The sequence below is a fragment of the Laccaria bicolor genome, genomic scaffold (assembly GCF_000143565.1).
Source record: "Laccaria bicolor S238N-H82 LACBIscaffold_36 genomic scaffold, whole genome shotgun sequence".
Classification (NCBI taxonomy): domain Eukaryota; kingdom Fungi; phylum Basidiomycota; class Agaricomycetes; order Agaricales; family Hydnangiaceae; genus Laccaria; species Laccaria bicolor.
Window position 1 is genome coordinate 107,607 of NW_001889907.1, and position 23,069 is coordinate 130,675.

The 23,069-nt window shown below is 48.5% G+C and overlaps 9 protein-coding genes across 9 annotated transcripts; 3 read left to right on the forward strand and 6 right to left on the reverse strand.

Annotated features, from left to right (window-relative positions):
• Window positions 1–474: 474 nt before the first annotated feature.
• On the reverse strand, window positions 475–1,739 carry LACBIDRAFT_331771 (uncharacterized protein; the record flags this gene model as incomplete). Its single annotated transcript, XM_001886220.1, has 4 exons — window positions 475–525; window positions 583–637; window positions 729–828; window positions 1,562–1,739. The coding sequence occupies 4 exons, from the start codon at window positions 1,737–1,739 to the stop codon at window positions 475–477; spliced, it is 384 nt and encodes a 127-aa protein (XP_001886255.1).
• A 3,073-nt stretch (window positions 1,740–4,812) lies between these two features.
• On the forward strand, window positions 4,813–6,918 carry LACBIDRAFT_307589 (uncharacterized protein; the record flags this gene model as incomplete). The annotated part of the gene is made up of 4 exons (XM_001886146.1): window positions 4,813–4,821; window positions 4,871–6,505; window positions 6,562–6,760; window positions 6,824–6,918. The coding sequence occupies 4 exons, from the start codon at window positions 4,813–4,815 to the stop codon at window positions 6,916–6,918; spliced, it is 1,938 nt and encodes a 645-aa protein (XP_001886181.1).
• A 467-nt stretch (window positions 6,919–7,385) lies between these two features.
• LACBIDRAFT_307590 (glycoside hydrolase family 24 protein) lies at window positions 7,386–7,931 on the reverse strand (the record flags this gene model as incomplete). The annotated part of the gene is made up of 1 exon (XM_001886221.1): window positions 7,386–7,931. The coding sequence occupies one exon, from the start codon at window positions 7,929–7,931 to the stop codon at window positions 7,386–7,388; it is 546 nt and encodes a 181-aa protein (XP_001886256.1).
• Window positions 7,932–8,518: 587 nt separating this feature from the next.
• LACBIDRAFT_307591 (uncharacterized protein) lies at window positions 8,519–8,888 on the reverse strand (the record flags this gene model as incomplete). Its single annotated transcript, XM_001886222.1, has 1 exon — window positions 8,519–8,888. One exon carries the CDS (start codon window positions 8,886–8,888, stop codon window positions 8,730–8,732), a length of 159 nt encoding a protein of 52 aa, XP_001886257.1. The 3' UTR covers window positions 8,519–8,729.
• Window positions 8,889–10,508: 1,620 nt separating this feature from the next.
• LACBIDRAFT_238810 (uncharacterized protein) lies at window positions 10,509–11,717 on the reverse strand (the record flags this gene model as incomplete). Its single annotated transcript, XM_001886223.1, has 4 exons — window positions 10,509–10,782; window positions 10,850–11,005; window positions 11,068–11,282; window positions 11,415–11,717. 4 exons carry the CDS (start codon window positions 11,715–11,717, stop codon window positions 10,509–10,511), a joined length of 948 nt encoding a protein of 315 aa, XP_001886258.1.
• Window positions 11,718–15,613: 3,896 nt separating this feature from the next.
• On the forward strand, window positions 15,614–16,801 carry LACBIDRAFT_307593 (uncharacterized protein; the record flags this gene model as incomplete). The annotated part of the gene is made up of 5 exons (XM_001886147.1): window positions 15,614–15,658; window positions 15,709–15,902; window positions 15,959–16,134; window positions 16,191–16,424; window positions 16,479–16,801. The coding sequence occupies 5 exons, from the start codon at window positions 15,614–15,616 to the stop codon at window positions 16,799–16,801; spliced, it is 972 nt and encodes a 323-aa protein (XP_001886182.1).
• Window positions 16,802–17,139: 338 nt separating this feature from the next.
• On the reverse strand, window positions 17,140–18,479 carry LACBIDRAFT_307594 (carbohydrate esterase family 4 protein; the record flags this gene model as incomplete). Its single annotated transcript, XM_001886224.1, has 8 exons — window positions 17,140–17,320; window positions 17,373–17,382; window positions 17,436–17,678; window positions 17,738–17,785; window positions 17,922–18,041; window positions 18,097–18,108; window positions 18,160–18,244; window positions 18,342–18,479. The coding sequence occupies 8 exons, from the start codon at window positions 18,477–18,479 to the stop codon at window positions 17,140–17,142; spliced, it is 837 nt and encodes a 278-aa protein (XP_001886259.1).
• Window positions 18,480–19,242: 763 nt separating this feature from the next.
• Window positions 19,243–20,747, reverse strand: LACBIDRAFT_307595 (uncharacterized protein; the record flags this gene model as incomplete). Its single annotated transcript, XM_001886225.1, has 10 exons — window positions 19,243–19,359; window positions 19,419–19,430; window positions 19,488–19,585; window positions 19,642–19,699; window positions 19,755–19,820; window positions 19,875–19,947; window positions 19,998–20,122; window positions 20,178–20,374; window positions 20,429–20,504; window positions 20,559–20,747. The coding sequence occupies 10 exons, from the start codon at window positions 20,745–20,747 to the stop codon at window positions 19,243–19,245; spliced, it is 1,011 nt and encodes a 336-aa protein (XP_001886260.1).
• An 808-nt stretch (window positions 20,748–21,555) lies between these two features.
• LACBIDRAFT_307596 (carbohydrate esterase family 4 protein) lies at window positions 21,556–22,924 on the forward strand (the record flags this gene model as incomplete). Its single annotated transcript, XM_001886148.1, has 9 exons — window positions 21,556–21,687; window positions 21,743–21,765; window positions 21,816–21,871; window positions 21,971–22,111; window positions 22,158–22,184; window positions 22,235–22,282; window positions 22,335–22,586; window positions 22,639–22,648; window positions 22,702–22,924. 9 exons carry the CDS (start codon window positions 21,556–21,558, stop codon window positions 22,922–22,924), a joined length of 912 nt encoding a protein of 303 aa, XP_001886183.1.
• Between the last annotated feature and the right edge of the window lie 145 nt (window positions 22,925–23,069).

Consider the following 23,069-nt stretch of genomic DNA (forward strand, 5'->3'; position numbering starts at 1 on the left):
GAACAGCGTGGCGGTGATCATTCTTCTAGCACGTGTGGCATGATGTATAAGCGAATGTTGTTTAAGGCTTGCATGTACTTGTTTTGGAAAGTGTATGACGACACAAAAGTTTGGGCGAGAAATATTGGTGATGCGATGATCGGGGAACAACTTTTATTACGGCGCACACCATGAAAATCAAAACAAAATTGGGCTCCAGCTGGCCCTTTTCGCAAACCTGTATATGTTTGGCTGAGCGTTCTTCCCGACGATCAACTAGGAGAGTTGAGGGCCAGTTCGGCAAAAACAACGAGATGGGCGTGAGATGGAAAGATGTATATGTAGACTCTTGCCGAAGGTGGATGGCACGAACGTGGGGCGATGAACGAACACGGGGGTAGGACTGATTGTTTGGCCGCTAGATAGGATACGTATCCTCCTGGCGATTATCAAACTTGCTGAAGGATTGAGGTTATTTTCACGGGAGACTCGGCCTCAGTCGTTGATGTTTTCCAAACTCGTTATAATTGAGGCCGAGAGTAAACACTGAAATTATTCTGGGTCAGAGCAAATTGATATGATGTACTGAACGTTGCAACGCACATGTCCACGAAGATCGGTACCAAAGAACAAACCTCCTTTGGGAATTGATGTCGTACTGCTGAAGGGTTCGTATCGTATCGGAATCCACATTTTGACTAGGGGAAGATCTTCAGAACGAATGAGGCGCACAAAATCCTTGTACTCACTCCTGAACGGCAACATCTTGAAGTGGCGGCGTCCCACGCTTTACCAGCAATTCGATGAACTTGACTGATCGAACACGAACAATCCATGCGGATCCGGGAACTATGGCAGGGGCCTAAGTAAACTCCACTGGAGGCAACGATTTCGAAGTTCAAGAAAGGATCAATCACGGTCGTGACGATCGATAAGAGAGGACTGATCTGCGCTTTTCGTGGACCATTATACTCTCAAGAGCTACCGAGCTCGTTCCTCATTTTCGCATCCACTCGTGCCCCGGAGCTGATCCATTGTTACCTTCCGCGCCATATGATACGCCTGAAACTGGTACTGATGCGGTTGCGCTTGAAAGACGGACACAACACTCCTAAAAGTCGTGCAAGCGATTGGATCCCCCATGTGCAACCCGCACCAAAACCGCGAGCCGCTTTCTGATAAGTAACACGCGGAAGTCGATGAATCTCGTGCACTTCGGTACGCCCCATCCGGAGCTAAGTTGGTGAGCTGAAATCGCCTATAACCAGCGCAAATATGCGATAGAAGATATAAGAAAGAGGGTCCATCAATCGGAGGCGATTCAATAGGCACCAATTTGAGAGGTCAACCGGTTCAGAGGAGGTGCACCAAGTTTTAGTTGGAGGCTGAGATACAAACGTTTCACTTCAAGCTCCGCCGCTTTCGCTTATCACGTGCACTAGTCGCGTCAACAAAGTCGGGTCACCTGGCTCCTAATCACGGTGGAAGTTGCGAGGCAACGTAATGGAACATTTTTAATTCAACGGGGTACGGTCAATTTACAGTCACTGACTACAGCATCATCTTACCCTACACCGCGCACCTGACTGGAATACTGGAGTCTCGCAAAACTGGTATCCTTTGCAATCTGTGAAATATAATACACTTTTAGTAAAACAAGAAGTAGCCAAAATTTGTGTTACGGTCTGTGCGTTGCCGGGCCACACGACGACGGGAAGGACAGGCAGTACGAGAGCCACGAGGCTGGCAAAGAAATGCATTATGCATACAAAGTGTGATTGGCCTGGCTTTCAAAAAAAAGATCTTTGTTGCTGTAGAGTACAGGGATTACCTTAAGGAAAATTTCCAGTAAAGGACATCGAGCAGCCTATGCGAAAATCGGACAAAAGAACCAGCAATAGGTCCTCGCATTCCTGGTTTCCATGTATAGAAGTGGGGCTGCATTTGGATGGAGGGCGTGACCAGAGTAGACCTTCTCTCCATCAGCATCATCTCGACTGAATAAACCAGCTTTGGACCTCAGGGCAAGCATCTGGCGCTTCGACGCCGGTGGGCTATATTATCGTAGAGTAGACAAAAATAGGTACAAAACCTGCGTGTGCAAGTTGGGCGAGAGGATAATGGTGCGAAATGACGAGGCGGCATACGCAAATATCACGCGCTCCAAATTGGAAGGCCCAATAGGGGTATTGATAAAACCGATTTGATGGAGTAATAAATGTGCAGCTGTAAAGGAAGTGACAATGGCACATGGTGCTTGAGGCTGCTCGAGGGGATCTAAGAAGCAAGGTAAACGTTCGCATGACACTGACTTCGATGAGAATGGCAGAAGGGGTGTTAATATCAAAAACGCATCTCCTCGACGCGTCTTTGCCGTTCCTCATCGAGGGGGGGGAGGGCTTATATCCCCGATGTCGAGTCCCGCTTGAAATTCTACTTTGTCAAGTCCAGGTTGAATTGGTGGACGAAATTTGTGGGAGAGGAGAAAAGATCTTTGGACTGTACTTATGAAAAACGGATTAGTTGCAGTCTAACAGGAATTTATTCGGAAACTCAAAAACAAGAATGTTTGATAATAGGGGCCCTGCGGCTCAGTAGAGTACTTACGTGGTGTGACATGTGACATTCGTCGCGTGTGTAATTACTAACACGTGCGCGTGCGGACTTTCGATCCACTCCCACGTTCAAACTGCTGAGACGTTTGCGCACCGTAGTCGCTGTTACCTCAAATCCAGGTTTTTCCTAATCATTTCACTTATGGGACGTTCGACTCATGACATTCGCGAAACACCCCTACGCCTTGTGAAGGTTGATTGCGGAAACAGCGGCGATTTAGATGCACTTACTGGATCGAAAGGACTGTCCATTGAGAAGTGATAGCGCTATCATGGAGGATGCTGGCATACTGCAGAGTCTTCTCATGTGTCCTCTGGTCAGGTCAAACCATTTCGGCTTAATTAGTGTCAGACTCTTAAGAAGAAATCACTATCGTGCGAGTCGTTCTTTGATGTCGCGATACGTCTTGCAAAAAACATTAACCTCAGAACATCCTTTATACACAGGACAATTTTGTAATTTCAGCGAACTCGTTAATATGGTTTACTGTGACTTATCGTGAACCTGGTCACCTTAGCTTATCGTCCTAGTCAAGAGATGAGTTTTCCCACTATTTCTGGATATTATTAGGTACTGTCCTCTTCTTTCTGCTTGTGTATATTTTGGGATTTTAGGATAAAAAGTGGACTCTGTAATCTTTTTATTTTTTATTTTATTTTATTTTCATTGGATGATCATCTGGGCTAAGTTTGCCACATCCGATTTGTATTCAAATGGTATTCGGCTCATTACGTTTTGTGGCAATACCTATGAAGGTATAAATATGATAACTCCAGAGCAGCTTCCTTGAAGTAATTCGCCTTTGTCTCAATGCGTAGTCATCTTATCCCAACGAAAATTAGTAGATTTACTGGTAATGGTGTATATACAATTACTATGGTGAAGCTTTGTGATAGGTAGGTGTGTTCTGATCATGACTGACTCTTTCTTTTGGACATTCTAGTATTTTTAAACTTAGGACAATCCTAGGTAATCACGCCAGGAGATCTATGGAGACTATTAGTTCAATCAGCCTGATCTCAAGCTTTCCAGTGATATAAATTTTAAGCAGTTGTGACCAGGCTCATGATTACGTACAGTATTCACCAAATGTGGTCGTCAAGTGATCATCGATCATCGATCATTCTGGAATATTCTTGAGTTGTTTGGCATTGTATCATCAGTCCTCAGAACTCTAACGACTACGCATAGGACAAAGGCGGCGACCCGCACAGAATTCGTAGTTGCCTTTTCTCCTACGACCTGAAAAAAAAGACTGACAATCTCGGACCTTAGATATTGTACTTGCATCTGGCGGGGCAGGTCTACGTTCCATGGGAAGGACTTGACGCGCGATACACCCGTCCAACGTGGTACAATTAGCAGATGAAATTCGGTGCTAGGCATCTCTTTATCTTCGGCAGGTCTCACCCTTGCCGTTCGATGCTACGGGTCAACTTGTGGTGGCCCTGTGAAGCGAGCAACTTTCCTGCAGGTAGCAAGAAAGTTCTAGCGAAAAAAATATTTCCCTGGGCCTTTAGGTTCCGTTCAATACAGCCACTATACTGTGAACCACACCTTCTGTGCAATGCATATTTCTACCAGTCTCGTTCCCCTGATGCTCTGCACCGCCCGTTGCAGCATGTTGCAGCCATCAATAGCAAACCTGTTCATACAGCTTCGATGACTTGGATAGTGTCAAGATGCCGCTCAGATACGTCGTGAGATGACATAATACAGGATACGGATCAGATGGTGAAGTTACTCCCTCTAACCCCCTGTTGCGGATTGCTGATGCTCTCCTCAGACTGACGGCACGAAACGGTTGATTCCGCTGACAGCGGAGTTCTTTGAAATTGTCCTGTTTCTGTGTTACTGGTAATGTCGGTGGCCGCCCAATCCCAACGGTCGTGCACAACGCGGATTACGGACACAAGCGGTCCCGTGCACTCGGAGCGTCGACTAACAGCCAAATGCTCATCCAGTGGAAGTCGAACAGAGTTGAAGGTGACGTACAATGACTCCGAGTCGGCAGATGTCCCGAAGCCAATAATACTGCGCCCCCGTTTCGATCAACATGCTTCGAGTGTCGGCGCCACGGATTCAATAGCCTTCCTGTCCATTTAACCTCGGCCATATCAAGCCCCAGAAGTGCGGTGAGCCCAACTCAGCCTCTCCCATCCTTCGCCCCATTTCACCCCTCCTTCATCTTACCTCTGAAGAGAAGGATTTATAAATATGGGCAAGGTATGCCCTTTCGTCTTATCTGGAGGCGGGTTCCTAAATGTTTTCATAGCTCAAAATCTTAAGCAAACTGGGCCGGCAGTCCTCAGAACTATCGTCGCCTTTGCCTTCATCTCTGACTTCCCATTCTTGTGCTTACAACGGACAGCCGAACTCTTCACAAGTTGCCCGTATTTTGAACGCTATTCGTGGGGCCGAAAATGAAGTCGGGGAGGTTGTGCAGCAAATGCAGAACAACCCAGACGATAAGGGCCTTCGACGGCAATACATCATGTGTGTTCATTTTCTCGAGATACATAAAGGGCTTTTAGCTCCGGTACACCGCTTGCCCGATGAGATTTTGGTCCACATACTCCATTTCTGTGCGATTGACCCAGATCCCTGCTGGACAAACCCACCGTGGGTAGTGGCACACGTGTCTCGCAAATGGAGGGTGGTCGCGCTGTCTTTTCCAACAATTTGGGGTGTGGTCCCTCCGGTCAAGATCTCAATGAAGGACAAGGGAAAGAAGTTCATCCTTCGTTTGATGGAACTCCTTCGTCGTTCGGGCGAACAACCACTTTCCATACATATATCCTCCAACGAGGATAACGTCGTCGATCACCCCATTGTCCAAATTCTTATCACCCACTGCGCGAGGTGGCGGACGGCTGTCATGAAGCTTTCGGTGGGAGATCTTCAAGCTCTTACGCCGCTCATCCGGCGTCGTTTATCTTCCCTATATTCACTAAAGCTCGCCGTTCGAGTCCCCCATGATGAGGACTGCGTACTTGGCTCTTTCAGTATCGCTCCAAAGCTGCGTGAGGTGGAAATCGATTGCTCATGGGTACGGCTCCTTCTCCCTTGGGAGCAACTAACGAAATATGTGGAGCAGTCCACAAATCCTACTGGCGTCATACAGGTTTTTAGCGTATCTTGCGAGATCAGTTATCTTTCTTACTGTACTCGGGCTACCCCTTTCTTCCGCTTCAGACCAATGACCCTTGCCAACATCACGACCTTTGATCTTAATTTCCATAACCCACGCGCATCTGGAGCGTCGATGCTGGAAAGCCTTACTCTACCTGCTTTAACCGATCTTCGCGTTCGAAGCTCACACGGTTCACTAGTCGACGACCTCATTGACGTCATTCGTCGCTCGAAATGCCCCTTACAGAAGCTCTCTATACATACCTTGCCAATGGAAGGGGGGCTCACGAAAATTCTACTCTTCACTTCGTCTCTCACAGAGTTCCATTGCAACGACTTGATCGAAGACGACATGGAAAGGCTCCTCGCCATCCCAGGCTTTCCTTCCGTCGCACCCCGACTCCGCAAACTTGTCATTCAGTCCGACTCTCCCATCAAAGAGCTTAATGACATGATCATCAGTCGGCATGCCATGGCGGACGTGACCAACGACGTCGGCAGTGTCGCACCTGCGTCATTCACACTCAACTTTGCGGGTCCCATCGAATGTTTTGAGGCACAGTGTGTTCTGGAGGGGTGGAATTCATTAGATAAGGCACTTGGGGATGTGATCACAGGATGGCGAAAGAATATAGAGAGGGAATTCGTCACCTGGGTGACTCGCAGTCAGGCCAACACGTGGGATAAAGCTCTGATGAGCGTGAGAGCCACACATCTGCTGGGAGTCGAGTTTAGAACACTGGAGACGTACGACTTCTTAGACGTGAAGTATATCTATGTGTGTCTTTTCATGATTTATATATTTCGTATTCTGACCTCAGTTTGGCTCCACAGTCCTCTGGGATACACCACCTAATGAACGAAGTTGGGAATACGACGGTAGGAGCTCTTCCTCGGGCCGAGGGCTACAATTTCAGGGAAAGAGCTCGCGCTCTCGTTGAGAAGTGGAAACCTCTTCTCCTCGCTGATGTGCACAAGCGTCATTGGATGAGGCGGGGTCCCACAACTCTTGAATACGTGCCCGATTCTAGTAGTGAGTACCTTTACATTGTTTACAGTAGCCTAACCTCGCATAAGCTGGCTATTCTTTTTTTAGCACTCCGCCATTCTAAGACAGGAATGCTTAGCATCATCTTTGGCGTGAATATGGGTGGGCTTGATGCTTATAGGGTCCTTCAAAACGCAATGTAGGGATTTGAATCTGTTTACGATCAAGCTTGACAGTTTTCTTTTATCAGGAGCAGGAGATGAAACAAAAACGACGCGTTGGATTCGGTTGGAATCACCATGTTACCAGGGTGTAATATGTCCTTCCACCCGTTCCCTCTCGCATCTTATTTTTATTCTTGTTTTCAGAACCTCGCCCCTTTCGTTCCTTTCCTCGCCGTCGCTGTTTCCACATACTTGCCACTTTATTAGCCCAACGAGCAGCGTAGTCCCTGCATACGGTGCCTTGACGCTTTGCGTCACCTCGGCAGCGGTGAGATAACTCGGTGTAAGGTTCTCCTCCTACGAATAAGTTACACCGTACTACTAAGCTGAACAAAGTTCGCGCTCAAAGAAAACTATGACGCCCCCTTCGCCCATGATATCAGTCTAAATATTCTACAAGAGCATCCAATTAGCGCGACAGACAGAAATTTTCAGAAGCACATACCCTAGCAAGGGTGTGCGGAAACGCTGGACGGGGTTTTGAAAAGCTTCACCTCCTCAGCACGACGCCTCACTAAACCAGGCAGAACTTTTCCACCTCCCTTATTCCATTGTGGAAGTTCCTGAGCAGCGACGGTATTCGGGTCTTCTCCTGCATTCAGCCTTCTCACCAACGACGACGTTTTAATGTTCCCGCAACCCACATTATATGCCCATGAAACGAGAGCGCCATATTGGTTATCATTGAGGTGCACGGATCGCTTTATATCCGAATTGACACAGTTTTGGAAGGTGGTGAGGTCGCTATGGAGGAGAGTGACGGCGTTGGCTTTGGTCACAGGGAACTTGAATGGAACTTCGGAGCAACCCTTGGTCTTGCAGAGGTGCCCATAGCCAACGGTAGGAAGCCCGATGGGGTCAGGGCGGGGCGAGGGGACGAAGCCCTCGAACCTTTCGATGAGGTTGATGGTGTCGGCGTTAGCTGGTGGTGGGCAAACAGCGGTGGCGTAGCCGAAAAGAGCTGCTGCAAAGAGGAGAAATAATGCTTTCATGCTGACTTTTGGTGAATATAGATGGGGCGAGACGAGGGTTTTTATACTACAATTAAACGCACTCAATGGGGAATACCTTACCAGACATATGCTTGATTTCACGCGAAGTGGAGCTCAAAAAATGGAAGGCATGTTGGAGAGTTGTTTGCTGATCAGTGACGGAATTTGATCAAGAATATGGCAGAGAAAATGTACGAAAAGCATCCTGTTAGCCGAAGAGTAGTTAACTAGTAATTTAGGGACTCCACTTAGCTTAAGGTCGGCGTGGAAGAACTATCAGCGCTTAAAAGGAGTTGGATATATGCCACTGGCGCCCTACCTCTTACGTAGAATATATGGAGACAATGTAAAATTTAATTGGTGTGAAACCGTTTAACCTTGCTGACAGGAATTCTGCAGCGGCGAAGAAATCCCATGTCGACATCCTAAATTACCCTCGTAAATTCAGGAAAGCGAAAGGCGAAGTGTGCTATTCTTAGCTTGATGATTTATCAGACTCAAAGACGGCGACTATGTAACCGCAGATATTGCGTAGTATGATGTCTCGAATATACCCTGGATAGGCCAAACTGACAAGAATCAGGAAAGAAGGCGGCTCGCGAGCGACATTGTGAATTTTGCATGTAATTATGACACAAAAAATAGAACCCGGTGATGTGTTGACTGTGCCGTAAGTGAAGGAGAAGCCCAAGACAAACAAAATCTGAGAAAGGGAAAGTAGGTTAGCACTGCATATGAGTGGCTCTGAAAGATGCCACCTCGCATTCCCAATGTGTGATGAGATGTGGTAGAGTGATGTTATAAGAGGGGAAATGTGTGTGTAAGAGAGAGCGATGGTGTCGAGGAGAAAGTGTAAGAGATTCGAGATAGCAAAAAAATCCAGGTAGTGACGATGAATAAGAACACGAGAAGGTACAACACGGTGTGAAATATTCGAAGGTCACATCGAGTACTCATCACCGGGCACTGTGCTCCCCTATGAGTCTCGTCGATACGTATTCACGGCACTGTCAAACATACAAGTCCAGCCATACCACAAGTTTTCTTTGCATAAACTCATCCATCGCCGGCCAACGAAAATTCCGAGGTATGGGGATCGTGTATATCGAGGCGCATCAAATCAGATCATCCATGATTGAAGTATATGCACCAGTCCCGCCCCAAGTTCCAAGCACCAAGAACACCACACCACAACGAAACGAGCATCACCTAGAGGTAGGCTCGAGATGATCAGGCTTGAACCTCAACCGCGCCAACAAAACACTGTCCCACGGGCCATTTTGTTGATACGACACCTTGCTTGCACACTGGCTTGATATATCCGACGTCTCAGTGTCGTAGAACGGCCCGCCGCCTTCTTGCGTCACTTCGGCGTCTGTGGTGAATGTTCCCCATGGCTGACCGGTTTTAGGCGAGGAGTAGACGCTGAAGTGGGCCTGGGGCAGGATGGGAGTTACTGATGGATGGAGGGGAAAAGAAAAAAAAGAAAAACGTACATGTCCGTCTGGGTGACTGTGGCTAACGAACAAGGCGTAATTTGGGACGCGGAGCGCTCCGACGACTACAGTGAAAATTAACTTCGTCAAGACAAAGAAAAAGGTAAATGCGCACCAAGGAAAAGATCTTCCTTTTGTATATGATGCTGCATCCCATAAATATTCATAACGGAATCCACATTCGACTGGAACCACTTCTTCGGAGCGTCCAGCTGTTCAAGGTACCGATACTCCGTCGTCTCGGCGCACATAACTGCGATCCTATGGCCCGCTTTTAGAGGGTAGGTATACCTCCGACTCACATTCTGTCTATAAATCGCAAAAAAAAAACAAGAAAAAGACGTAAGCATCCCAACGAATAGCCAAAATTAAGAAAGAAAGAAGAAAGAACTCACGAAACCCCTCTACTCCTAAACGTCAGCAACCCCGCAAAAGGACCCGTAACAGCATCCAACCCTTGCTGCAGCCTACTCCTCTTATCCAGCTTCTGACTCCCTTCCTTTACTTTCCCGTACCCGTATATGGAGGGAAGACTGCGCACCATGCCGTGGTTCGACTCCCCGGGGCTGAAGGCGTTGAAGAGTGTGATGAATCGGCCTCGAGGTTTGGAGAGGTATCCTACTGCGCCGACGTCGACGGGGGATGGGTCCCATAGGGGTAATGCGACTACCAGCAAAGTAATGAGGGACACGTCATTGCATTGATGGAACGGACTCACGCGAAGCATTATACTCATGATCATGCGACAACAAGTACCGATATCTCCGCTCATTCCTTATCTCCGCAATACGCTCATCTACCGGCGGCGGCGAGTCGTACCCGTCATAATCCTCCATCACGATATTGTCTTCGTCCTCGGACGACAACGACCCGCCTGACGGAGCGAGGAAGAGGGAGGAGGAACGACTGGTTTGGGCGGATGTCGTGTACGTTACTGGTTCGCCGCTCTTCATGCCGGCACGGGAGACGGTGGCTTCTTGGTGGGTAGTGCTGGGAGAGACAGGTGTTTCTTGGATTGGAGTTGGGAATCCAAGTGGGACGTCGTGGACTGGTATAATGACATGTCTAGTGAATACTATCTTCAAAAAGAAAAAAAAAAGCAAAGGGACTGACTGGGAGGCAGCTCAGCAGGCCGCATATCAGGCGAAGGCAGGTGAGGTTCAACCTCCTCAAGTGGGGGCAACCCCTGTGTCTGTGGCGACTCCAAATCAACATGTCCAGCATTCCTCCTAAGCTGCTTGATATCCCGCACAATCTTGGCGAACGGCGGGCGGAGTTTCGGATCGCGGTCCCAACAAGTGCGCAGGAGCTCTTGTACGGCTGGATTGGTGAAGCGTGAGTCGTGGTGGTGCGGACTTGGTCGGATGTTTTTATCTGAATGGATGTAAGGTTATATTATGGACAGAAAGAGGAAGAAAAGACGCACCAAGGACGAGATGGCGAACGGCTTCGTCGTCTTGTAGCGGCCAAGGCATTCGACCCATGCTCAGGATCTCAATGCAACAGATAGCGAACGAATACACGTCCATCTCAGCCATCAATCGACTCTGGCCTAACAAAAGCTCAGGTGCCTGCCATCTCAAAGTCCCATCTACATCACTATTCAATGAACCACCAAAAAAAAATCAAAAGGAACAGACTCACGAGGAAGAGGCGTCCCACTTATCCTGAAAGCCTCCGACTTCATCTCGCTCTGTCCGAAATCCGAAATGACACAACGAAGTTTATCATCGACCAAGACATTCGCAGCCTTCAAGTCGCCATGCAACACGTCCTGAGTGTGGAGGTACTCCATCCCCTTTGCGATCTCATACATGAACCGAAAGAGATCCCATTCCCGGGATGCGTCCCCAATCTGTCCAGAAGGAATCGTTCCCCGCGAGTGTGCCATCAACATTCCACCAACTCCACGTCCAGGAGAAGGTATGGTCGACCCCCTCCCCGCAACCCCCCTCCCACCACCACCACCCACCCAATCCATCTCAACCCTCTTCAAAAACTCCACCAAACTCCCATTCTTCATATACGGACTAACAAAAAACCACGGGGCCTTCCCACTCGCACTACTCGCCCCACAAAGCTGCAACACATTCGGGTGTCTCAGATTTTTCCAAATCTCAACCTCCCGAACGAACAGCTTCCGAGGCGTGGTTTCAGCAAGAACTTTAACGGCGACCGTACGCCCCCTCCAAGTCCCCTTATACACATCGCTAAAGAACCCAACGCCAATCTTGTTTTCCCGGTCGACTTCGTATTTGGTTATCGTCCAGCTGGGTAGGTTAGTCTCCATCCCACGACTCATTCGCCTGAGCGCGTCGATCCCGCTTTCGATGAATTCCCGGTCGAGTGTGTCTTTCATTGGTTTCCCCGCTCCGCCTCCTCCTCCTCCCCCAGCCGTGCCACTCGAGCTACTGGTGGAACTAGCGCCAGGACTCTCAATGTTCAACGTGGCCTCTGCATAACTAACCTCCCCACCAACCCCATCGTCCTTATGGCTCACCCGCCTAACAACCTTGCCAAGGACAACACCCCTAGGAGGGGAATCCACACTCTCTTCCATCCCCATACCCTCCCCCGTATGTTCCCTTTCGACGACGCGCTCAAGGGCACGCTGGAGCGTCTTAATCGCATCCGGCATTTCCTGTCTTCCAATTTGAAGAACCTTGAGCATTTGCGCGTCGCTGGTCGTTTGGAGGGCTACACGTATGAGCTGGCGCAGATCGCGCAGATCGCTAGCTGCGTCGATGGAATTCTGCTTTTTGTGGTAGCTTTCGAGCGTTGGGAGGACCTGGGAGGGCGGGAGGTTGGCAGGGAAGGATTTTGGGGACGGGGACTTGGTGAGGGAGTCGGGGGTAGCGGTGAAGTGGGTTATGGTTGTTTCCGTTCCAAGGAGGAGGGAATCGTGATGTTCGGGCTCTTCTGTGAGGAGGAGAGCGGTGGATGGGGGATGGTCACGACCGGCAAGGATGGCGGAGAGGACTTGTTGAGTCTCCTTTGCACGTTGGCGTTCTGCTTCGGAAACTTGTTTGAGGATCCGGATTTGGATTGATAGCTGCAGAGGGTTGGGTTAGTTAGGATTGTTGAGGGAGGGAGGGACGGAGGGATGCTTACGCTGAACATGCCCAGTGCGTCTCGGAGGTCGGCATCGCAACTTGCGATATCTCTCATGATATCGTCGCGTTTGAGGTATCGCTTCAAGAAAGGACGGTGGATTTGGCGTTGAAGAAAAATAAAGACGTTGTTGAATGACCTTTCTCATTGCGTTGGCACGATGAAAGCGTGATGATGAGCTAAAACTCACTGTTCTAGTCTCGCAATGGGAGGAGCCAGTTCTTGACCGACAGCATCACCAGCGTCGAAGATCTCATGGCGTACAGCAAGCAAAATCTCAGCGCATCGTTCCGTAAGTCTCAAGCACCCTAAACGATTCATCTACACATCATCATCATCATCAATTCCTCCTACGCAAATTTTTAAAAAACAACTCACATCAACCTGCTCTACAGCATCCCAAATATTCAACAACGTCTGCGCCGCAGCCCGCAGCCCTGGTATAGGCGCAAAATCCAACAACTCAACGCTAACCCCAAGAAGCTCATGCGTCACATCGCCCGCGGTGCCCAAAACCGATTTCGCAGCTTGTGCGACTCTCTATGTGGAGTAAGTTGATGAGTCATCAGTTCACCGGAATCGATCGATGATCGGATCTTATCTCAGCTCACCATCCGTGTACGATCCCAACTCGCCGTCTGCTCTGGGAGCACAGTCTTCTTCCGTTTAGGCGAGTCCTTCCACGGGCGAGAGGTATGCTCTGAGCTTCCCCACCATGACGAGGCAAGGTGAGAAGAGGGAGAGCTGGGTCGGGCTAGGGTGAGGGCATCTCTGTTCGGGGAGCGTGAACGCGAACGATCGCGGAACGTTGATGGCATCGCGTCTAGTGTTTCTGGGAGGGGTAGCGAGGAGGAGGTCAGGGGGGCGTCGTTGAGAGGGAGTCTCCTAACAGTTGGGTTGGGGCTGGGGTGGCTGTCGGAGGTTTGGAGGGATGAATGAGAGTGACCGCGTGGAGCTCCGAATGAGAAGTGTACGAAGAGTTCGTCATCATCGTCGTTTTCTACTGGGGAGAGTGTGAGAGGCGCTTTGGTAGGTGTTGAGGTGGGCTGGTTGAGAGGGGACGAAACACGTGGAGTGGTGGATGTCGAGTCGGTTTGAGGAGAAGGAGAAGTCAACGATGATTGAGAAGAGGAAGGTGGCATAAGTCGTCGTAGGTCGTGAAAAGTAAGTAAGTAGTATTATGAATGGGATGGCCGCTTCGAGCAAGACGACAGAAAAAGAGGGAAGTTTGAGGGAAGTGGTGTGTGAATATCAGTGGTCGCGTGGCAGTTGTTATGTTACCGTGGAAGCCCAAACGTTGTAATTTTGTAGAAATTCGTTGCTCGCCGCTCTGGGAAACAGACAAATTCGTAGGACTCCGGAGTGCTGTAAAAATATCAGTGATTTGCACTTGATAATCAACCAGCGCCACAGGCGCTAATCTACTGACTTGAATCATTGACACGTTTGGGAGCCGAACACCACACTTACCACCACTTAGCACAGGTTGATTGAGGTAGTTTCAGCTCTGAAACGAAGCCTTTGCTCAAGTGTCTGATGAATGAATGGGCTTGCGGTCCCTCCGAGTCTTTCCCTATTCCCAATGATGTAGATGGCAAGTTGACAGACGCTCAGTTGCGCCCTGGCCCCTGGCGTTCCACATAAACCGCCCAACTCGTCCCTACTGTGCCATCGCGAACGGCGGGTTACTTAATCCCCCCTATATGCAGCAGTTGAGTACTCAGCTGGCTCTAGGAACCAAGGAACCACAATTATTACACGATTACTGACCAGTTTTCCGACACTCCCGGAAACAACCCGGGAATCACTGGCGTGGTACAGTTAATTTATGATTGACGGACAGGTGCTTGAATATCGGTAAGCATCGACACCGCTCTTTACATACTGCGCCGGGTATCCACTTGATCAAGTGGGACGTGGCTTGGTTGGAGTGCGAATTGTCCAAGAATTTTCTTGGGAATTTTCAATAAATAAATATTGAAAACAGTAAATCAGGTGATGTCGACGCGCGTCGGATTGGGCGCCAATGATGCTTCCGAAGAGAACGCACAGAAGGTGCAACACGCTCAGCTGTTCGCGCTCACAAGATTCGCATCGTTTTGTCAAGCTTTCGGCGGAAGCGACTCGGAAGAGAATTGATTTTGGTCTGACTCCCACAACCTCTTGAAAGTAACCGAGGCGTCGACGTTGGCAATATCCCGGACGAGAGGTGGGATAGATCACTATCTTGACGGACATTCGCGCCAAAATAATCGTGAGGTTTATGGCTCTTGGAGCCTGGAGGCTGTTGGAGCAGTTGGAGATCTTCGGGAGTGAGTTGAACTCTTCTTAAATTTAGTTAAATTACATCTCTGACCGCTTGGCCTACAGCCTGAGAGACGCACATTATTCTTTCTTGGTGGGTCAGATGAGTTTCAGTGGTGAGCTGTTGACCTATACTACACATCGGGGCACAGTGTGGGAGCTGAGTGCTAGGCGCCGAGGGTTTATATCATATCGACCATCGATTAGAGAATAGACTATTTCAAGGTGTGATTCATGATCCTTCGCCTTCACGATTTCACAGGAATATTTCAGGGTCTCACTGAAATCGGAACCTCGCGTCGCGATATGTCTAACAAACTTTGCTCATCACACCCCCAGAACGTGCCGTTTTCTCTGTATGTCACAGAGATTGGGCATGTGTATGGGAATGGGGTGAGTCGTGTCATCCACGACACCGTTCGGGCGATGCGATGTATAAGAAGTCCAAACGGTTGAAACCCCAGAAACTAACCAGCAACCACTGCTCACTCCGTCGACTCCTCACCATAATGCGACTTGAAGACGCTGTTGTCAGCATGTTCGATATCAAGTGTGTACATGGGAATGCTCTATCCTATTGACGTTCATCCACCTTCTAGTTCCTGGAGATCACCCTCCAGCGACCCGCAAAAGGTCATCCATTTGTTTACTGACCAAAAGCGCTCAACGTAACTTTGTCTTCGCTCAGATTCCCCCTGCTCAGCCTGTGATGATTGCGTAAATTTCTCTCTGACTTCATCACAGAACGGAACGCTGACCGGTGACTCTTCAATGATTATTAGGGTGATGAGAGCGACGGGAAGCGGCAAGACGACTGTTCGTAAAATTCAATATAGCACCTTTGAGTGATACTCACTTTCCCGCAGTTTATCAATCTGATTAGTGGAAGCTCTCTGCGCGTCGGGACTGGACTACACTCCTGCACCGCTGATATCCAAGTTTCGCAAACATTCGAGTTGGAAAGACGTTCAGTCATGCTTATCGACACGCCTGGTTTTGATGATACCTCTAAATCGGATACGGATATTCTCGGAACGATAGCTTCATTCCTCGGGACAGCGTATTCAATCTTTCTCTCTTTGAATTTCAAAGCGGAATCTAATCAGGATGGCACAGATATGAGAAAAACACAAAGTTGGCCGGCGTCATTTACATTCAGCGCATCTCTGATAACAGAATGGGCGGGATATCGACACGCAATTTTAGGATGTTTCGAAAGCTCTGTGGTGATGACACCCTGAAGAATGTTATCCTAATGACCAATATGTGGGGTGAAGTGAGCGAGGAGGTTGGTGCGACCAGAGAGGCTCAGTTATCCCAGGACGACATGTTTTTCTGCTTGCACCAGCACTGCGGAACGGCGCTCGGCTTCTTCGTCATTACAACACCCTAGAATCTGCGGAAAATATCTTGAAGTGCGTAATTTCGAACCACCCAGAAGCTCTTCAAATCCAGCGGGAACTTGTCGAGGAGAAGAAAGCCATGTCTGAAACTGCAGCGGGTGGGATATTGAATGAGGAATTCAGGCAACTGGCCAGGAAGCATGAGGAGGATATGAAAAAATTGGAAGAAGAGATGAAAGGTTCGTTTCGAAGGTTGTTTTCCTCGGACGAAAGCAACTAACGGGGAACTATAGAAGTCATCGAAGAACGAGATTTGAAAGCCGAAGAAGAACTCACAGAGGCAAGAAAAAAACTGCAAGCTGAAATGAGGAGGATTGAAGAAAATTCAGAAAAGTTGGCGTCCGATTACAGCGCAGAACGTGCCAAGTTCGAAAGGCAATTTCAAGAGCAAATGGAAGCGGCACGCCAGGAAGCTTCGGATAACCAGCGTAAAATCGAAAACCTCGAGTCTCATCTGGAGGGATCGGTTTCTGCTGGCGAAGTTAAGGCCTTGAGAAGTGAGCTTGAAGAGTTGCGCAACCGTCGACATGATGGGCCAGGATGCATTGTGCAATAGACATGAACAATCACTGGATGGCCTACGTAGCACTCTGTTAACAACTTTTTCTATCAAAACGATTATATGCATATCAGACGACAGCGTACGTAAACAAAGCGTAAGGTTAAAAGTCATCCTTGTCCATGTATCGTGGAAAAGAAATGCATACTACGCAGTCCAACTATGCAAAGATGTTCCATTCCAAAAGTCCAAAAACCCCCACGCAAAAAGAAAAGTGGTTCAAGGTCCGAGGCGTGGTTGAAGGAAGTCCGAGATGTGAATGAGTATGAAGAGAGTTCGCATTGCGTGCGATGGTTTAGCAATGTCCAGCGTTCGTGGTACTTGGCTTCATGCAATTAAAAAAAGTCTGTGAAGGACGGTGTCGTTGTGAACAGATACTTTGTGCAACTCACGGATTGCTGAGCCTTGGCGTCGCTAACCCGTTGGTATGGCGGCATACCTAGACACTCCGCCACCGTGACAAGTCGGTATCCGGCGCTTTTGAGCTTGTGGACAGCGTATGGAACAACTTGATGGCTTTGAGAAACATCAAGATGCAGAAAAGACGTAGTGAAGAGCAGCCACTTACGCGGAGGATTCTAGAGGGATACAAAATTAGGTGGGGAACTCTAAAGAAATGAGACTAACTTGCCTATGATCTCGTGCTCGAGAGATAAAGTGGTATTGGGCCGTCGCTCAACCAGTGCATCGTAATTGGCCATTTGGGTAGCTGGCGGCGCACCCGTAGAATCACCTGAGCTATACGGATAGCTGTAGGCGGAGCTCCTACGCGAAATATATATATCAGAAGAAACGCACTCAAAATCCCAGAGAACGACAGATTGTCCACGGGAAGCAGCAACTTCCAAGACGACATCATTGTATTCTCCATAAGCTAAGAATCAAGTTGAGAGAAGGACCTGGATTTCAACTTTCAACGTAATAATGTCTTACGAGGGCGCATGCATGCGGGGAGTGCCCTGGTGATCTGTTCAATTGCCTCTGGTAGAGCACACGAATCAGTCAAGGTGTTGAAAGTTCTCCCAAAATGAAGAACATACGATCAATTTGGGACATCTCAGTCACGACCGAGGGGAATTCAGTCAAGGCGAAATGAAGGATGAAGATGCGAGCTTACCTTGAGCTTGTGTAAGCGAATTGAGATGAGAATGAGACCAAGTATGAGAGGCTATCTGCATCCCATTGTTGTAGGCGTAGAGAACGTTATCGATGGAGTTTTGGTCGTAGATACAACCCCCTGCGTTGGGGATACCTAAGGCCTGGAAACGATGGACGTGAAAACGGGAACACACAGTTTCGGCCGTCTGTATGATTCTAGAATTAGCAAGAGGATTGTGAATTGAGAGAGGACCTACTAAAAAAGAAAGTTCCAGTAGCTCCAGCTGCTTTGAGAGTGTCCACAATATCCCTTCTGCAATGGGATTGAGAGGACTTCCATGGCTAAAGGACAGTCGTACAAGTAGAGGAATGGTCCATCATCCTAGAAAAATGAGCAGATCAGCGCATCGTCACCCATCAGAGCATTCGCCACCCGTACAAAACTGAGCGCAACGGTATTAGGAACAGTACAATGAGAAATGATTCGCGCCTTCTCCTGCCGCCTCTGGTGAGGGAAGGCTGAAGCGAGAGTGATTAGGGAGATCGTAAGAAAAATCGTGAAAATCATTGGGGGCATGAGGTGGCGGGTCGAAAAAGTCCTCCCGTTCTGTGCGTATATAGGGACGAGCGGCAATTAAGGGATGTCCCAGACCACAAGAAAGACTGCACCAAGAAGCACCGAGGACACGCTGCGTCTCCGAACCGCAACTCTTGGCAGGGGACATCAATTTGGGCTTGTTCAAGCGCTGAAGATGTAATGACTGTAAAATGGCACTTACCCGATTGGAAGAGCTACGAGGGGCTGGGGACTCGTCCGTAGGTCAACGTTGAACGGCGGAGGGAAAGGCGGGTAAGTATCCCGAGACTTTCTTCGGGAATGCATGGTATAGGGACAATCCCTTACAAGGACCGGCCAAGAGAATCCAGAATTTGCGGTCTTTCGAGGCGTTGCTCACGCGTTGTACGTATAGTGATCTGCAACGCTGCCTGCAGGCCGCACACGATGTTAAGTTGAAGGGAAAGCGTGACAGGCATTGTCACAGGATGTAATGATGTGTCTACCCGGGCCGACGGAACTGCAATCGGCCGGTTCGCTCCGAATCCTCTTATCGTTGCCTGCAAAAGACTGCCTTTAGAAACCTTTAGACTCGGAGAAGGTCTCTCAGACTCTCTCTACCTGTTCCACTGAGGATAACAAGATTAAGTATTTCAAATGCGAGTCATGTACTCCTGAAGATTCAAACGATCATCGACTCCTCGTTTTAAGTCCCGAAAAGGGTTAGATTTCATTTTAATAAAGCGCCTCTAGTCGCTTCATGACGTACTCCTTGGCCTGTGCTTCAAATTAAACCCTGGACGACCCCATTAGAAAAAGGACAAACTGAAATAGGTTCATAGCGCTTTGGCCGTTCGTCCGACCATGTTCCAGGAAAGCAGTCAACAACAGTCGAAAGATCCTGGGCCCGGTGGCAACTTATGTAAATTGGAACAGCAGAAAGCTCACTAGTTCACTTACAGCGCAACAGAACTAAATTTGGAGAACGTTAACCTTGGTACTTCAAGTTGTCAATTGAATATTACTCACGTAAGGTATGGAATAACGGTCTGGAATTATACCGTCTGAATTTATGGTTTGGGGCGCACGCACACGATGAATTGTACTCCTGATTGTGTCATTGGACCCTACGACGATAATAAGGTGAGCAGACACGGAGGAATAGTGAAGTGTTCAAACTTGCAACGCATCATGAAGTCTCCAGCATTCACAACGACCGATCCAACAACAGGTGGAACGGGCTAGACAGGAAAAAATGGTTAGCGTCCACTAGCGTAAATAAACATATCACTTCACATTGAAGCGATCACGATTCTTTGGATCTTCGACTTCCAGGCCGCCCACTGAATCTTGGAACAAGAACTTCATAAAATGTCGACATCATTTACGAAACCTGGATCACAAAAAAGTTCATACTGTCAGGGTTCCAAAATCTGAATGTGCTCCAATGCGCGTTGCCACATCATTCTGTATGTCCTTGGCCTCGATGCTAGATTGTTATCAATGGGCTATGGCGTCACGCCGCTTTGTAGACTTCACCTGGGGTAATGGAGCAACCGCAGCTGATTGTCAGGGGCAGTGTGGAAAGACAAGAAGTAGTCCTCTGGAAGAGAAAGTCCTAGAGCGATTGCTTTGAGGACAGATTTTTGGAGCTCGTAACAGTCCTTGTTTCGCATTCAATCAGCAAAAGTAAATGCTGCAAGTCGCTGGTGGAAATACCCAAAAGAACTCGAGGCAGGCCTCTTTGAAACCGGGGAGAACACCCTCTGGAAGCCATATGTTCGGCATAACCTCGTCATTCTCGCGCCCAGATTCGAAACTCTCTTTCATGTCGGGGGCCTTGGCGCGATGCGCTTCGAGTGCTGTTTCGTCGTAAATATGTTGAGATACCTTCTCCATTGCGACAGGGGAGTATCCTAGAGCTTAATCAGACATATGTACGGCTGTACCCAGAGATCGGGTGTCAATACCTCTGTGATGAGCCCCCGATTTTGGATGGGGAGCTAGTAACTTGATCTCCTCCGGCAGAGAGAAGAATCGCTTTGCCTGTCACGAATGTGAGCAAAGGAAGAAGCTGTAGTCTGGGCGAGGAAAGCATACCATTTCGAACATAGTATTAACTTTCTCTTGAGACATCGGGTGGTTCGTCAGGTAGACGAAACCTGTGGATGTGAATGATTTCACGAGCGCTTCAGCTACCCCATGTTTATCTGAGCCATTGAAGAATGGGCCAAAGTCGACGACATTGACAGCAGAGCCCTCCGTCTCTGCATGATCTGTTACTGTCATCTTTTGACGCTGGTCGCAGCAGCTGGGATGAGAGCGAGGTTGGAACTTCGAGGGAGAGTTGTGTGGGAAGATTCGGTAGCTGATCGGTGATTCGGTGTTACAAGTAAAAGTCCATTCTTAGATTGTGCCGAAGAACCCACAAGATACTGACCCCTTCGAGTAGTCCTACTTATACTGACGATAGAAATTTGGGAGCAGAGATAAGGGAGTGATCAACCGAAGAACGGGCGCTCAGAATCAGACATTGGAGAGCGCCACACTTCGAGCAACGCAAGGCAAGTGATCAACAATGCTGTAGCAACGCCACTGCAAATATCTTCGAGAGATATTTGCCCCCTAAATAATTTACATTTACCGATCTCAACTCGTGGGGGTTTTGTGAGGTCCTGGGTCGGGATCGAAGATTTGCCACCTCAGGGGTTCCTGTTGTTGTGCTATTTCTATCTATCGGAAGCAACTAAAAATAGACTTGAAGTTCTATTAATAGCGTGTGCCGAACACATGCACCTTTCCCTCCACCACCCAAAGCTTCTCCAAATGGAATCCTCGTCAAGTACAACGGGCGCGTTGCCATGCTGGTTACCTTCTCTTGACAAGTTATATCTAGTTCTGTCCGTGGGTTTGAAGCTATGCAGCTAGAACCTGAAATTTATCAGTACTCATCGGATCATTAGGCGCCTCGTGCCTCGGCAACGTCAGCATTTTCCCTTGGGGATGAGGGCACATTTACATTTGACTTTAATTTATGGCCATAAATACCCTGCCCTTCTCCATAAGCTACTTGGTCTTCGCCCACATCAGACCCCACATGTTCTTCGTGATTGGTCTGACGATCATTCTTGTCGCTCTCGCTTGCCAAGCTGCTCCTCAACAGAGGAGACAACAGAAAGCACAAGTGGTTTATTCATGTACCGTTCCCAATACCGTTGCTCTGACTTTTGTACGTTTTACAACTTGAACCATCTGACTGATGACGGTAGCTGATTAGTAGCCAGGATGACGGACCGTATATTTACCTGTGCGGCCATCACCTCTCCCAATTGCCCCTGCTGAACTCCCATATAATAGGCCAGATGTTGTGAATGCCCTAGTTGCGGCTGGGGTCAAGGGCACTTTTTTCTTCAGTAAATCCTTCCTAGGCCCGATTTGATTTTCGAGTTTCTGACCCTGCCAAAAGATGGCCAGAACTGTACGCTTCCCTGAACGTATGTACTTCATTCAAGTCTTACAAGTATTCGACGAAGGGGGTTGCATCTATACTCCGGCCATGGTGAGCAACGTCCTATACGCGTACAACCACGGGATGCAGGTCGCTTCTCATACCTGGTCACACCCTTACCTTACGTCGCTCTCTCAAGATCAAGGTACGTTTCACATCGAATTTCACAACGTTACTTACTATCTGCCCAGTCGTATCTCAAATGTCCCAAATTGACCGTATGGATTTCAATTTTTATGATGAAGTTCCTCTCGACGTGGTTTGTTAGTGGCGATTGAACAAATAACTGGTGCTTTACCTGCGTTTATGCGCCCTCGTGAGTGGTGATCAATTTCTACATGCCCCCTTTTGACATTATGCACTCGAAGCGTATGGCGCGTTCAATGACGGAGTGTTGCAAGCGGCCGCGGCTCGTAACCAAACTGTGGTAGTTTGGGATTTCGAGTGGGTCATCGTCAGAACCATTTATAGGAAGTCAGAGCCGCTAAAAATATTTGCATTGGGTCCTACTAGCTCAGGAGACAGTACTGGCGCTTCGCCCGCTCAACAAATGGCTAGTTACGATGCATTGGTAGCGCGTCGCCCCAACACCGTATTGTCTCTCGAACACGAGGTCTACGGCGAGTTTAATATTTTCCTACCTTTCATTCACTGCTCATATTTACCTTCCAGAAACGTCTGCGTAAGTTGGCTTCCCAAGTACTCCCAATCATTCGTCATGACTTGTTTTGCAAGTCACGAAGTTATTCCATACGCTATCCAAAAGCTCAAAGGCGCCGGTTATAATCTCGTCACGGTCGCGGAGTGTCTCGGCATGCAGCCCTACCAGTTCGTTAGCGCTCCCATGGCTCAACAAGCTGTGAGTTGCACCAAATTCCTCATTAGCATACCGCCCTCCTTCACGGATTTTTTTAATTGCATGAAGCCGGGAAACATTCCTAGTACCTGGCATTGTTGATAGTTAACGAAGACTTGGATGACGAGGATCTCTTCATGACAATCTTACACGGACCACTGTTATACCTTTCATTGGACTTACGCTCGCACTTTGGATGGAACTTTTGTGACTTTTGAAATTCACCTGAACACGAGTAGGATAGAAC